Source organism: Callithrix jacchus, chromosome 2 (assembly GCF_049354715.1).
Source record: "Callithrix jacchus isolate 240 chromosome 2, calJac240_pri, whole genome shotgun sequence".
NCBI lineage: Eukaryota > Metazoa > Chordata > Mammalia > Primates > Cebidae > Callithrix > Callithrix jacchus.
This window is the reverse complement of record NC_133503.1, coordinates 126,924,863-126,937,688: the sequence shown is the minus strand read 5'-3', so window position 1 is coordinate 126,937,688 and position 12,826 is coordinate 126,924,863. Positions and strand designations below refer to the sequence as shown.

The window sequence follows — 12,826 nt, the reverse complement described above, 5'->3', positions numbered from 1 at the left end:
AAGCATTAATATTTTCAAATAATCAGCTTCTGCGAAGTTATGCAAAAACTACTAAATGAGTAGCATTTTCAAAAAAATGTTTTCGTATTTCTGCTACCAAATTCATTTAATAGAAATAACTCTTTGAGTAAGTGCACTTGCCTACTGTGGAAAACACTTTATTTGGTGGCAATGTTGAAACAGGCAGTATGAATTATAGGCATTTACTGCAACAGAATCAAGAAACCTATTTCCCCCTTCTAAATCAATAGAAAAATTGCTACTTACGCTAGGTATTCTTTGTCTTTGTAAAGACAAATGACCACGCATTCTGTTTCAGGGTAGTTGAAACATTCTTCAACTGGCAAAGTTTTTGGTCCTCTATTTTACCTGTGCAGATAAAAGGATCATTTTGCATCTCAAAGGCCAGAGGCGATGTTTTTCACAAATGAGTAACATACTAAAGTGATTGCTAATTTAAAAAAAATTAGCATTTGAGAAAAGAAATAGCATTGAATTTCTGACAGTAAAAATTAATGTTTATCAAAATCTTAATTAAAGTCATGTAATCAAAGCTGAAATTGTAGATGTTTTAAAATTCAGGTTAAATAAAGATAATATTTTCCATTCATGAAGTTATTAGTAATACTTTATTAAAAAACACATATTTTAGGCTATTCAGACTTTTCTCCTTGGAATTTGAAATGCTTTTATTATTTTCGCATTTTGAATCAGTAATGTTAAAAGTTTCATACTTAAAAATGTTCTGTTGGATAATTATTAAATCTTTTGCTGTCACAATAAAATTTTATTCTGTATAGATGTCATGATTCCTTATTAGTTCTACTGAAAAAAAAATATATAATTTCTCTTATTTAATAAAAACACATTTATTGTATGTTTATGAGTATGTGCAAAAAGTAGACAAATAATGGAATCTTATTGATCCACTCATATTAAAATGCATTTACATGGGAATGTGTATGAATACATAAACATGATTAGTACTGGAAGTTATCAGAGATTCATAGAAACTCAAATAAGTAGTCACCTTTAATATCTTAATTCCTTCCTAAATTGTTGGCATCCTAAGAAAATTTCAAAAAAATAAAAATAGGAAGTACACAGATTTAGGTATTTCACCAGTGACTTCCAGAGGGCTAGAAGCAGGATTTATGAAGACTCCACATTTATGATGTTTATGATTCCATAGCTAATGTTACATGGGTAAATGCATTATTGTGGTTGTGTTATTGCTTACTACTGACTGGATCTCTTCATTATACTCGTGAGCATCATGAACTGAAAAAACTATAGAAACGACAGCAATATCAATGGGCAGATCAGTCCTGGTACACAACACTCTATACATGAAGCCAAAAATGACTTTGGATTAAGAATATTCTAGTAAAACTTCCACATCTAAAAGGAGCATGAAGAATGAACATATTTTAACAATCTTTTAAAGACCAATTTAGCTAATATCAATAGATAGAGATTGTTGTAATTTCTTTTTTTTTTTTCTGTATCTGTTCAGTTGTCCTGTGTAAAGAAAAAATGATTGTATGTGGTCATGAGTAGTGGGCATTCACCTTCAGACTATTTGTGTATTCGTACAGATGTGTTTAATTACAACTGCTTCAAAAGAATCCCAGATTTTCAAAAGTTTATTTTAAGTTTGGAGACTAGACAAGGTCATACTGGTTTTACATCCTATGTGATATAAGTATATATACAAAGAAAAAAACAACATTGGTATATTACACAGCTTGAAGGTTTGCAAAGGTTATTTGTGTCTTAGTTATTTCTGTACTTACTGACACATCAGACGCATTGAGTATTATATTTCATAAGTTGTTGACTAGCAAAGATACAATCATTAGTACCCCAAGTCTTCAAAATTCACACCAAACTTTATGAAGTTATTCAGAAAGAGAAAGTCAACCCTAAAATTAGAATTGGTAACATGATAAATACTTTCAAAAAGGATGTAGATAAGTGAAGATGTTTAAAAGTTCAGTTTAATTCGTTGTAAAATTAGTATGTTATAGTTTCTCAACATAGTGAAGACTAGGTGATTCTTATGTGTACTCTACTTACGGTATTTCATTGATTTTAGTATGAATTTAAATAGAATAAATTTATTTCACTTTGATGCCATTGACACAAATGACACAAAAGCTACTTCATTATACTACTTAACAAGACTTTTCAACATTTCCGTATGTGGGAATCCCTTTGCTGTTATCAATTTTGGGTGTCATGGAACAATAGATATTCCACTGGACATGCTGTATTGTGAAGAGCATATAAAGCAGAGAAAAAATGAAAAAGCAAGAAAAACTCATTTCAATATTTTTTCTAAAAGGTAGCAAATATAATTCTAATCAACTTCCTTGGAAAATATTTTTAAAACAGGTATCAATAGAAACAATTAGAAAACATCATATGAAGCCGTAAATAATTTTGGAAAAGTAAGTCATCATAAAGCATCAGTAATAATAATTAAAATATACTGTTAAGAACGTATGTAATTTGCAAAGTAAAATGGCTAGATATTTGATGGGACAGTAAACCTTGAAAGAAATAAGAATCATTGGTAAAGAGTAAGCATGTGTGTATTTCTGAACCTATGTAATTATTTGTCACATGACTTTAAAATTTAGCCAGTTAAAAATATTTCAAAATCCTAATTTTAAAGTTATCTAAAAAAGGCAATATGGAGGGAATAGCAATTTTATTTTTGAAAGATGTTAAAAATTAATCCCCATTTCAGAGGCTTCGAATTCAAAATTTCATAATAAGAGCAAGAAGTAGAAAGCATACAGGCAAGGAACCGACATGTGGCCAGCAGGTCTCCTTAGACCAACTAATTTTGTTCTTATTAAGAATGCCAATACGATTGACTTTCTCTTTAAATTCTTCACTATGATTGAAGACCACTCCATATATACATCATTAAGAAATGCTGTTAACACATGGACAGACAAGACAGTAACAGTCTAGTGGCTTTTGTTATGCAGCACAAATATTAAAGGAAAAAATAACTTAGCAGTGTTGCGTAGGACCTTAACATTTCGTACACATACCATCCTTTCTTCTCCAAGACACTTAATTTAAAACTCCAATAATTCTGTCTAAGCCTTATAAAATAAATACTTGTAAAACTTATAAATTAGATGTTGCAGAGTTTTATGGAGGCAGTGTGAGGTTTAATTTGAGAGACATGTCAATGAAACCTCCAGTATCAATAACAGACTGTTATGATAATTGCTTATTTTTTCAGGACCTTTGAAGCAAAATAAATAGAAATCAATTTTCATCTTGAAAGTGGTTTACTACTTTGTCATTAGTAAACACTTTGCTTCTCACAAATAACTCCACCTGTGCCTTCCTGGGAAACTACCACCAGTTTCAAATCTCAATAAGATGTTAGTTTCACAGGAAATGTGGAGATGAACAAAGAAATGATGAGTATGCTTGGCCAAGCTATGCAGCACTATATTAATATTTCTTTGCTAAATTCTTAAAAAAGCAACAAATAACTCACGAGTATACTTTTTAAAGTAAATATAAAGATATGTAATTATCACCTAAATGAAGATTTATATTTAAAGAGACACAATATATATAGTTTTTGTTCCTTTGTGCAAACTGAGAGTATGGGATTCTTTATGAAGGAAGTATTTGGAAATTAAATGGCTTCCTTCAAAAATAAAACTGCAGATTTAATTAACTGATATGAAATACAGATAAATCTACTAATATGCAGTCATGTTCTGTATATATGAGTAAACATGACACTTCTTTTAGGCAATGAATAGAAAATTCAGTTAGAAAAAAACCATTGAATTATTCAGGTAATATACAATATAAAGAATGTAGAATAGAACCAAAAGAAAAAGAAGTCACATAATCTTTTATAAGAAATAATAAAAGTAAAATAAGAATTATAGTATCAGTACTGCATGTTACATATTCTTCTTTGAAATTTTGTTATAAACACTGACAGTGTTTGGTAGGCACAGAGAAACACTTAGGATAATGTAGAGTCATTACAGAAGAAAAAACTTATTGCTAACATTGCAGTATTCCTTTTATCAGAATTAGTTGAGTGTCGATTGTAAAACTCAATCAACTCTTGCTCTTATTTGATGACTTTGAGATTTTTTTACTCTTACTATAAAAAGAAGGCTACTTTCTTTCCCTAATATATTTCTATCAATGTGAATATTTCAGAAAACAATGAGAAAAGTAATTCACACTTAATGTGATGTTACTTAAGAAATTTGACCAATTAAAAAAATCAAATTAAATCATTGAAAAGGCAGGCTTAGACCTCTTTACAAAGACAGTTAGTTGCCTACCGTAATTTGAACACTTTCTCATGAAAAAAAACCCATTCAGTTTCCTACAGATTTTGCACAGTTCATTCCATGGAGACACTTTTAGGGAAATAGGGAAGAAGATTGTGAAATGGAGCCTCTCCTCATTCCTCCTCTGTGCAGCCCAGCAGCTCTGACCGCAAAGTGATTCTCCCATACCAGGACCAAGGAAGGATTCTTATGTGTCGTGCATAGATGGGAGGGTCGATAACGTTTTTTCTATGAGTGTCATTGTCAAAATTGCCCTGGAAGACCTAGTAAAGAAGAGCAGAAAATGTCAGTCATACAACCTTTTTTCTTTGAAATTATTTTTATGTTATTGTTTGGAACATTTTCCCCAAATGTGATATTTGAAAATTATTCATTTTCTTTCCTTCAAAATATATTGCAGCTTCTTTTTAATAATAATAACAATTTTTAATAATTTTTCATGAAATGGTCAAGTAATGTTTAATTTAAAGAGTTAAATAAGGCAAACCTTGATTGTCTAATGGAGGAATTCTTAGGTCTGTCATTTTCCTCTGTCTGTTTCTCTCAATTATAAAAATGCCACAGATGCTTATTTTTTGCTTATGTCACAGGTTGACGTTAGTCATGTAGCTTGCTGAAGATGCTCTCTTCCAAGGAGTGACTCAGGGATCCAAGCTGCTTGCAAAGTACAGCTATCAACGGGAGCATGTGGGCTCCACATTCACAATGGGAAACGGGAGGGTGAGTTAGTAGACTGGGCAGGGTGTTTAAGAGAACAAGTATCGAAGCAGCTTATATGACTTCTGTCTATATCTGTTTCACCTTACCTAACTATATGACTCCAGCCTAATAGCAAAGGAGGCTGGGCACTGGAGAGAAGCACATGGCTATTTGGTGAGCACTAACAGTTTCTATCACAGTACTTTTTGCTCACTTCTTCTTACATAGAGAATAAAATTAACCTATCTCCAAATGAGACGACTTAATCAATGATTTTTGGACTTTTTTTTTTTGGCTTCATCTATTAATTCCTGGATCCATAAATTACTATTTTGATCAATGTGACTTATAACATTCTGACACTTTGCATTGCACATCTGTTCTTTCTTCTTTTGTAAAAAATGCTTTTTTTTTTTTGAGCTTTTCTATGGCCACGTGCTCTTCCCTAAAATACTTTTATAATAACTTGGACAAATGTCTCCTTCAGAAAACAAAACAAATTCAAAACACTGGGACCCTGATAGGAATGGCATTAAATCATAATTTATGTTTGGGTAAATGGAGGTATTTATATTATTTAGTATTTATCTGAGGATTTTATCCATTGTTCTATGTAGTTCCGAGCATTTCTTGTTGAAGTGACTTCTAACTATTTTATATCTACTTTTTAAAAAAATTTAGATTTAGTTTAGATTTTTAGATTTAGTTCAAATTTTTAGAGTAAAAAAATCTCATCAAGGCTTTCTCTTTTCACTTTATGAAGCATCTTATAATTAGAATATAATTTTCTTTCTTGTTTGACATCAGATTTCTTTTTTGTTTGGCATTAAAACGTAGGTATGTGGCCAAGAAAGAGACCTGAAAATAAAATCCCCCAAAGTAGAAAACAAGAAACAAACAAAACTCTATCATCACATGACAGAATACCTAACCCATATCTTTGGGAATTCTGAAATTAAAGGGGATGCTCTAAAAGCCTTCTAGACTAGATTGGTTCAGTCTTATATGGTCACAAATGTTCCTCTGGAAAGAAAAAAACAATATTCTCCTCAAAAGCATTAGACAGTATGGAACTGATTAACAGAAGCAATAGACAAGACTGAAAAGTCTCTCTGCTAGGATATCTAATTCCATGTTCATTCAGCAGGCAGTTTATGCTTAGAAATGCCATGTCTTGCACTAAGGAATAACTCATTCTGGACTGAAATGTATTACTATGTAACAATGTCTCTGTTAGCAAAAGCTTGCAGGCACAGGACATACCACAAACACTTGCCCAAAATCTTGAGTGAATAGCAGAAAGTAAGCTCTGGTTTACTGACATCGTCTCTGACATATGATGTTGGATTCAAATGCTTCATTGAGATTGTGGTATTACAATTTAATATGGAATCTAAATCCAATTTTGTAGCCCTGCTAGTGAACTTAATGTATATCTTTGGGATAATAGAGTTTAAATTCATGAACTCTCATTACAAGATTTATAACAGCCCAAAATACGGTTGTAAACCACTTCTTGGGAAAGAAATACAGGAAGAAACAATTTTCTCTTAAGTGTCTGCTCTTCAGCACAGGCTTTGATAGAAACTAACAACCCAGAAAGTATTAGTTGAATTATTAATTATACTTATTTCTTTATAATGAAGAATACATACAGAGAAACTATACCAGCTCTGTAATTGAAAAAAACCATGAAATTTCTGATTTAATATGTGAAAGTCATGGATATTTGCATATTTACTTAAAAAATGAAGTTTCATGAAACATGATTTATAAAACAATAACATTCATAGAAAAACAGCCAAAATCACCCAATTTTCAGCCACAAAGTACTGAAAATGCATTTTTATTTTCAGAGGCCTCTCAGTAGTGTCACAGTGCAGAACACAAAGCACACACTTGCTAATTCCAGGATAGTTTGTACTTGTTGGGTAAACATGTGACCCCTGTGTTGTTTTTTTATCTCCAGCATTAGGAAGCCCCTGCTTAAGAATGCTACCTAAATGTTTCACCTTGTAAAGGAATGCAAACACAGTATTTTTAGTTAACTTCATATAATCTCTAAGATTTCTAGAAAGTGCTTTCACAGGCACATTTTAGAGATATAAGACTCTGAACTAAAACTGAAGTCTGAAAAGACTGATGGAGAACACTAAATCTCCATATAGGAATGAAAATATTTTGCAAGAGAAAGACATAGTTTGATGTAGAAATTTTTAGAAAAACCATGCACAAATTTCAGTTCAGAGAGGAGGCTAATTAGCTGAGGACAAATCTGCTGCTATATTCAGACATGATAAGGCTATGGGGTCTCTCAGGCTTTTTCTAACATACGGGACCTTAAGAAAAAAGCACTAAAGGCGTGGTGGCTCAAGACTGTAATCCCAGCACTTTGGGAGGCCGAGGCGAGTGGATCACGAGGTCAACAGATCGAGACCATTCTGGTCAACATGGTGAAACCCCGTCTCTACTAAAAATACAAAAAATTAGCTGGGCATGGTGGCGCGTGCCTGTAATCCCCGCTACTCAGGAGGCTGAGGCAGGAGAATTGCCTGAACCCAGGAGGCAGAGGTTGCGGTGAGCCGAGATCGTGCCATTGCACTCCAGCCTGGGTAACAGGAGTGAAACTCCGTCTCAAAAAAAAAAGCACTGAAGGTACTTTGCAGGAGCTTCCATAATGACAACCTAAGAGAAGAGAAGAGAAAGAAAAAGACAACTCCCTCAATCTAGCTCTCTTGATTTTTTTTCCCCCTAAGGTTAACTCTCTTGTGATACTGGTTAAAAATAAAAAACTGATTCTTGGGAGGATTCAAATCAGCATGGAGAGAATATTAGATAAAATAAAACAATAAAATCTTGCTTCTAGCAGCATTTTTATATTTTTTGTAAGACAAGCTACCATTCTTTGTTATCGACCACTGTCTATTCAGGCCAGTGTAGACATCATCCATAGGAGGCCTCCAGCGGTCATGGAACAAAGCAACATCATCCATGACGTATTCAGAGAAGTGGGGCATATTTCAGTTTCTTTTAGCAGTCATGGAATGGGACTCTAAATATCAAAGAATCTCTTGGGGATTTCTGGCACATCCAATTTCTTTAGAAAATCATCTAGTTTGTAAAAATGTGCGTCTTTCTATTTGTCCTAAACGTAACTGATTAGAAGTTTTAAAGAGATTCCCATTGTTCTAACTTTTTGGAAGTTTTGTTCACATCATTCAAATAGTGAGTGGTTTTAAGCATTTTTAGACAGCTTCCCTATGCTCTTTCAGGCTAAACATTAGTATTTTAGTAAGATTTCAAGTGACCATCACTTCTTCCCTCTGCCCTTTTGTTGCCCCCTTATAGATTTCATAATTTTTCTTCTGATACGTGGAGACTATAGTTGAATCACATCTGGGATTTCAGATATCGGGGAAATACAAAGGTTGAATAAAACTTTCTAATGTATTTTCTATTGATTGTTTTTGCTTCGTTTATGGTATCAAGCATACCATTGGCTTTACTGTTTATGGTATCGAGCATACCAATATCTGTACAGTGATCTGCTGTTCTTAAGGGATAGAGGACAGAGTCAAAGATCCATTTTCCTAGGGCAGCATGTATGTGTGTGTGTGCTGAGGTGTTGGGGCTGAATGCTAAGAATTCTTTATTCAACATACATAATTTCAGTCCTTTGTGCTTTCATCCAGAGTGCTTATGGAGAAGTTAAATAAGAAAAGTTTTTGGTAGCTCTGATCCTCAGAAACCCTGTTTTTATCTAATTCTACCCATATAATACAAGAAACTGAGATTTGGAAAAGAACTCAGAGATCTGCTGTCAATAACTTTTCCCTCTAATGTTTTTAACATGGAACTTTCAGCCTACCCATGGCATGCCTCAACACAATAGGACAAGTATGTATTTAGACAGTTTGAACATCTATCTTTTTATGAGGCTAAAATGTATATCTCTCTCACTTCAATCTACTGAATCTAGTACATCATTCTCAATGAAAATAGAACAAATTTAGCCCATCAAAAAAACCTTTTGATACACTTAACAATAATTGACACAAACCTCTTAAAAAGTCAGCGTAAGTGCTCCAGACTAAACGTTCACGCTTCCTTAAAAAGTTCCTCATGTTGGCTGGGTGCAGTGGCTCATGCCTGTAATCCCAGCACTTTGGGAGGCCGAGGCGGGTGGATCACGAGGTCAACAGATTGAGACCATCCTGGTCAACATGGTGAAACCCCGTCTCTACTAAAAATACAAAAAATTAGCCGGGCATGGTGGTATGTGCCTGTAATCCCAGCTACTCAGGAGGCTGAGGCAGGAGAATTGCCTGATCCTAGGAGGTGGAGGTTGCAGTGAGCCGAGATCGTGCCATTGCACTCCAGCCTGGGTAACAAGAGTAAAACTCCGTCTCAAAAAAAAAAAAAAAAAAAAGTTCCTCATGTTGCATGATTTTCAGACTTATAATCTTGATTGCATTCCATTAGATAACATCTGTTTTAACTATGGCTTAAGTGTGGTATTTATTGAGACATAGAATAGCTCAATAGTAGACATACTGTGACTAGCTCAAAAGATAGAGTGCACCTTTGTTGCAGATGCAATATTTCTATCAATGCAGTCTAAAATGTAAAATTATTATATTGCATGTTGGATTATAGTTGATCAATTTATGGTCAAATAAATTTTGGATATTTTCATAATTTCTGCTAAGCAAATGCTTTCCAAGTTTTTTACTTGTATCTATTTTGTAAAGTACCATTTATATATTATGTAAGTATATAATTATGATTTTTGTGGGTGACATAAGGGACAGATACTTATTAGTTTATAATTCAGGATCATAAAACTTATTTTTATATACTTATTGTCAACGTTACTTGAATTTTTTGGACTGTCAAAAATTTAAGAGTTACATCTTGAATTAATGCTTTAAGTGATGTAAAGTTTTATGAAAATTTTCATGGAATAAGTATGCATGAATAAAGTCAAACATAACATTTTCCATTTGAACAGTTTGGAAGAGAGTCTTCATTGTTTCTAATTCTATGCCTATATTGTCAGTAATGTTTTAGGCTAGTCTACAGTTTATGTTTTACTTTGCCCTATATGGGAGCATTCCAAAAATCAATTTTTTATTAAAAAGTAAAGAAATATTAAAATATGTAGAAATTTTTTAAATTTCAGTTAGTGATATAAATCTATATCAGATTAAAAAATCTTATTGGAAGCTTTGTATTTATGAACCTTCTATTGGTGATTGGCTCTAAAATGTCTGAAACCAAAGTTTAATTCTTTTAGCCAATATAGACTGCAGTTATCATTCAGTGAATTCAATTTTCTAGGAAAATTTACCAGCATCCTGAAACCATTTCATGATTGAATGGCTAGTATATTATTCTTGATGTTTTTCTCTGCAATCAATTTCACTAAACCAATGAAACTCTGTAACAAAATTAGCCTCAATATGAGTACATTCTTCAAGATGTAATAAGGAAAAAAGAAATTCATTACCAGGTAAATTTCAATATTCTAGGAAATGTTTCTTTGGAAAATAGCAATATTGAGAATTACATTCTAAGAGGGTCACCAAAAAAGCAGGGGTTTCTGTTAGAGCCATAGACTGTGTTAACAAGTATCTATGTTGATCATGATTTTGCAGAATGAGCTGGGGGATGGGCCTTCACTGTAGGGCATTTCAACAATACTGCAGCACAAGCTGTCATCCACAGAAAGAAATAGAGAGCTGCCAAAGGGTCTTCCATCCCATAGCATCCCAAGTAGAACCATTACCCTCCAAAGTTACAGATGAAATAAGGTCATAGCCAACTGAAACAATCTATCAGCAGGTGAAAGTCGAATGGAAAAATAATTCAACCAAAATGTATAAATATGACCTTAAACTAGAGTCAAAGACAATGATAAAGTTACAGGTCCCAATTTGTGAAAATATGTGTATAATCTACAGATAAAAGATCAAATGCAAAGAGAACTTGTTTTTATATCAACCACTAGCTGTAACGTATTTGACAATCACTTTACTTTTCTGTATCCAGAAAGAGTTTACCATCTTGTCTTCTTTGCAAGAAACATTTAACTAGACACATCTTAATCTTGAGTTTGCTTGTGTGTACTATCTTGAAGCAAATTGCTGACCATCAAATCTTTTTTCTACTGAACAGCTCTTCTGCAGAGTTTAGGACGTGTCAAATCTAGTGTGGGCACAGTGTTTTTAGACACATGTCATTCCAGTAATTAGTGTACAGTCCACAAAACCTTGTGTAATAGGAATGTGCAGTAAGATGTTGACCTTACTCAAGGAGGAGTCTGATTTTTGTCCTCAGCTCCTGGGAGATAATCTCTAAGTACTTAGAGATTAGTGTACAGTCCACAAAACCTTGTGTAACAGGAATGTGCAGTAAGATGTTAACCTTACCCAAGGAGGAGTCTGATTTTTGCCCTCAGCTCCTGGGAGGTAATCTCTGGCCTGTCTGATAAGAGTGCTTTTGTTTCCGAGGGGGCCCTGGGCTACACCACATGGCCTATGTTAACACTGTGGTTTACAGTGGGGTCTTCAGGTTATCTTGACCACTGAAAAGGAGGAAACTAAGGTTGGCCATGGTCAGCCATAGCTAAGGTCAACTAAGTCTACATGTCTGAGCTTCCATAAAAACTCTGAATACCAAGGCTAAGGTGAGCTTCCTGGTTGGCAATAATCCGGGCTTAATGTCACATAACATAGCTAAGAGAAGTTAGTACTCTCCAGAAGTTTCCAAGACAACTGAAAGCTCATGCCTGGACTCTCCTGGAGCCTACCCCATATGCCTCTTCCCTTAGATGATTTGTATCCATATCCTTTCATGGTGATAAACTGTAACAGTGAGAATAATAATTTTAATTGTGTTGGTGAGTTTTTCTGCTGAATTATCAAACCTGAGAATAATCTTGGGGAACTCTGAATATGCAATTGATGTCAAAAGTGAGGGTGGGTTTGGGGAGTCCTGAACTTTGCAATGAGTAACTGGTGTTGAAAAGCAACGGGTTTCATATAAGTTTTGATGTCTGAAACACTGACAGGTGGAAAACGAACCTCAGTTGTCTGAAAGGATTGCATCTACAACCTCCCCAACATCACATGCCAGCCTGTGACAGACATTCAGGCTTAAAAGTTAATTGTGAACTTCTTTCTATTCTGATTTTTTGAATAAATCCTGAAAGGACAATCCACTGAAATTTATTTATTTTGGCCCATGCATACACTTTCTAAACCTTCTACTATTAGGTTCTACTCCTATTTTTACTTGCTCTTTTTATTTTCAATTTCTGGATGATACTGATTCTCGTGGACATAAATCTGATGAGCATATCAAACAAATGGTGTTACTTGTCCTCTTGCATATTTCAGTAACAAAAACATTTAACATCTTTATTCTCCTGTATTTCTTTAATATCATTTCCATCAAAGCTTATAGGTCCTTTGAGAAATACTACTTTGGCTATCTACTTGGGATTATTTTGCAATCCCTTAAGAAACTGCAGTCAGATTTTCTGAAAGCTACTGTGCATGGTCATACATATAAAATTCCGCACCATAATTCATATGAGATATTCATTTTTTATATGTGTTCCCTTTCAAATGATGTTTTGTTCCATGAGCCCTTTGAAAAATGTAGACCCTGGTTGCTTCAGAGATTTCTTTGCTTCCCAAGTTTTCTCCATGAAATTACCTGAGGCTTTCAAACTGTCTATTTAACTTCAAAAGCCTAATAATAGAACA

General features: G+C 33.8%; 1 protein-coding gene across 3 annotated transcripts in view; it reads right to left on the bottom strand.

The window, feature by feature from the left end:
• Window positions 1–1,628: 1,628 nt before the first annotated feature.
• The window catches only part of EDIL3 (EGF like and discoidin domains 3), a 463,765-nt gene continuing 452,567 nt past the window's right edge, over window positions 1,629–12,826 (bottom strand). For all 3 annotated transcript variants that reach the window (XM_035291243.3, XM_035291244.3, XM_035291245.3), the window contains one exon: window positions 1,629–4,618. In XM_035291243.3, coding sequence (XP_035147134.3) covers window positions 4,469–4,618 — 150 coding nt within the window. In that variant the 3' untranslated portion in view covers window positions 1,629–4,468. The remainder of the gene's footprint in view (window positions 4,619–12,826) is intronic.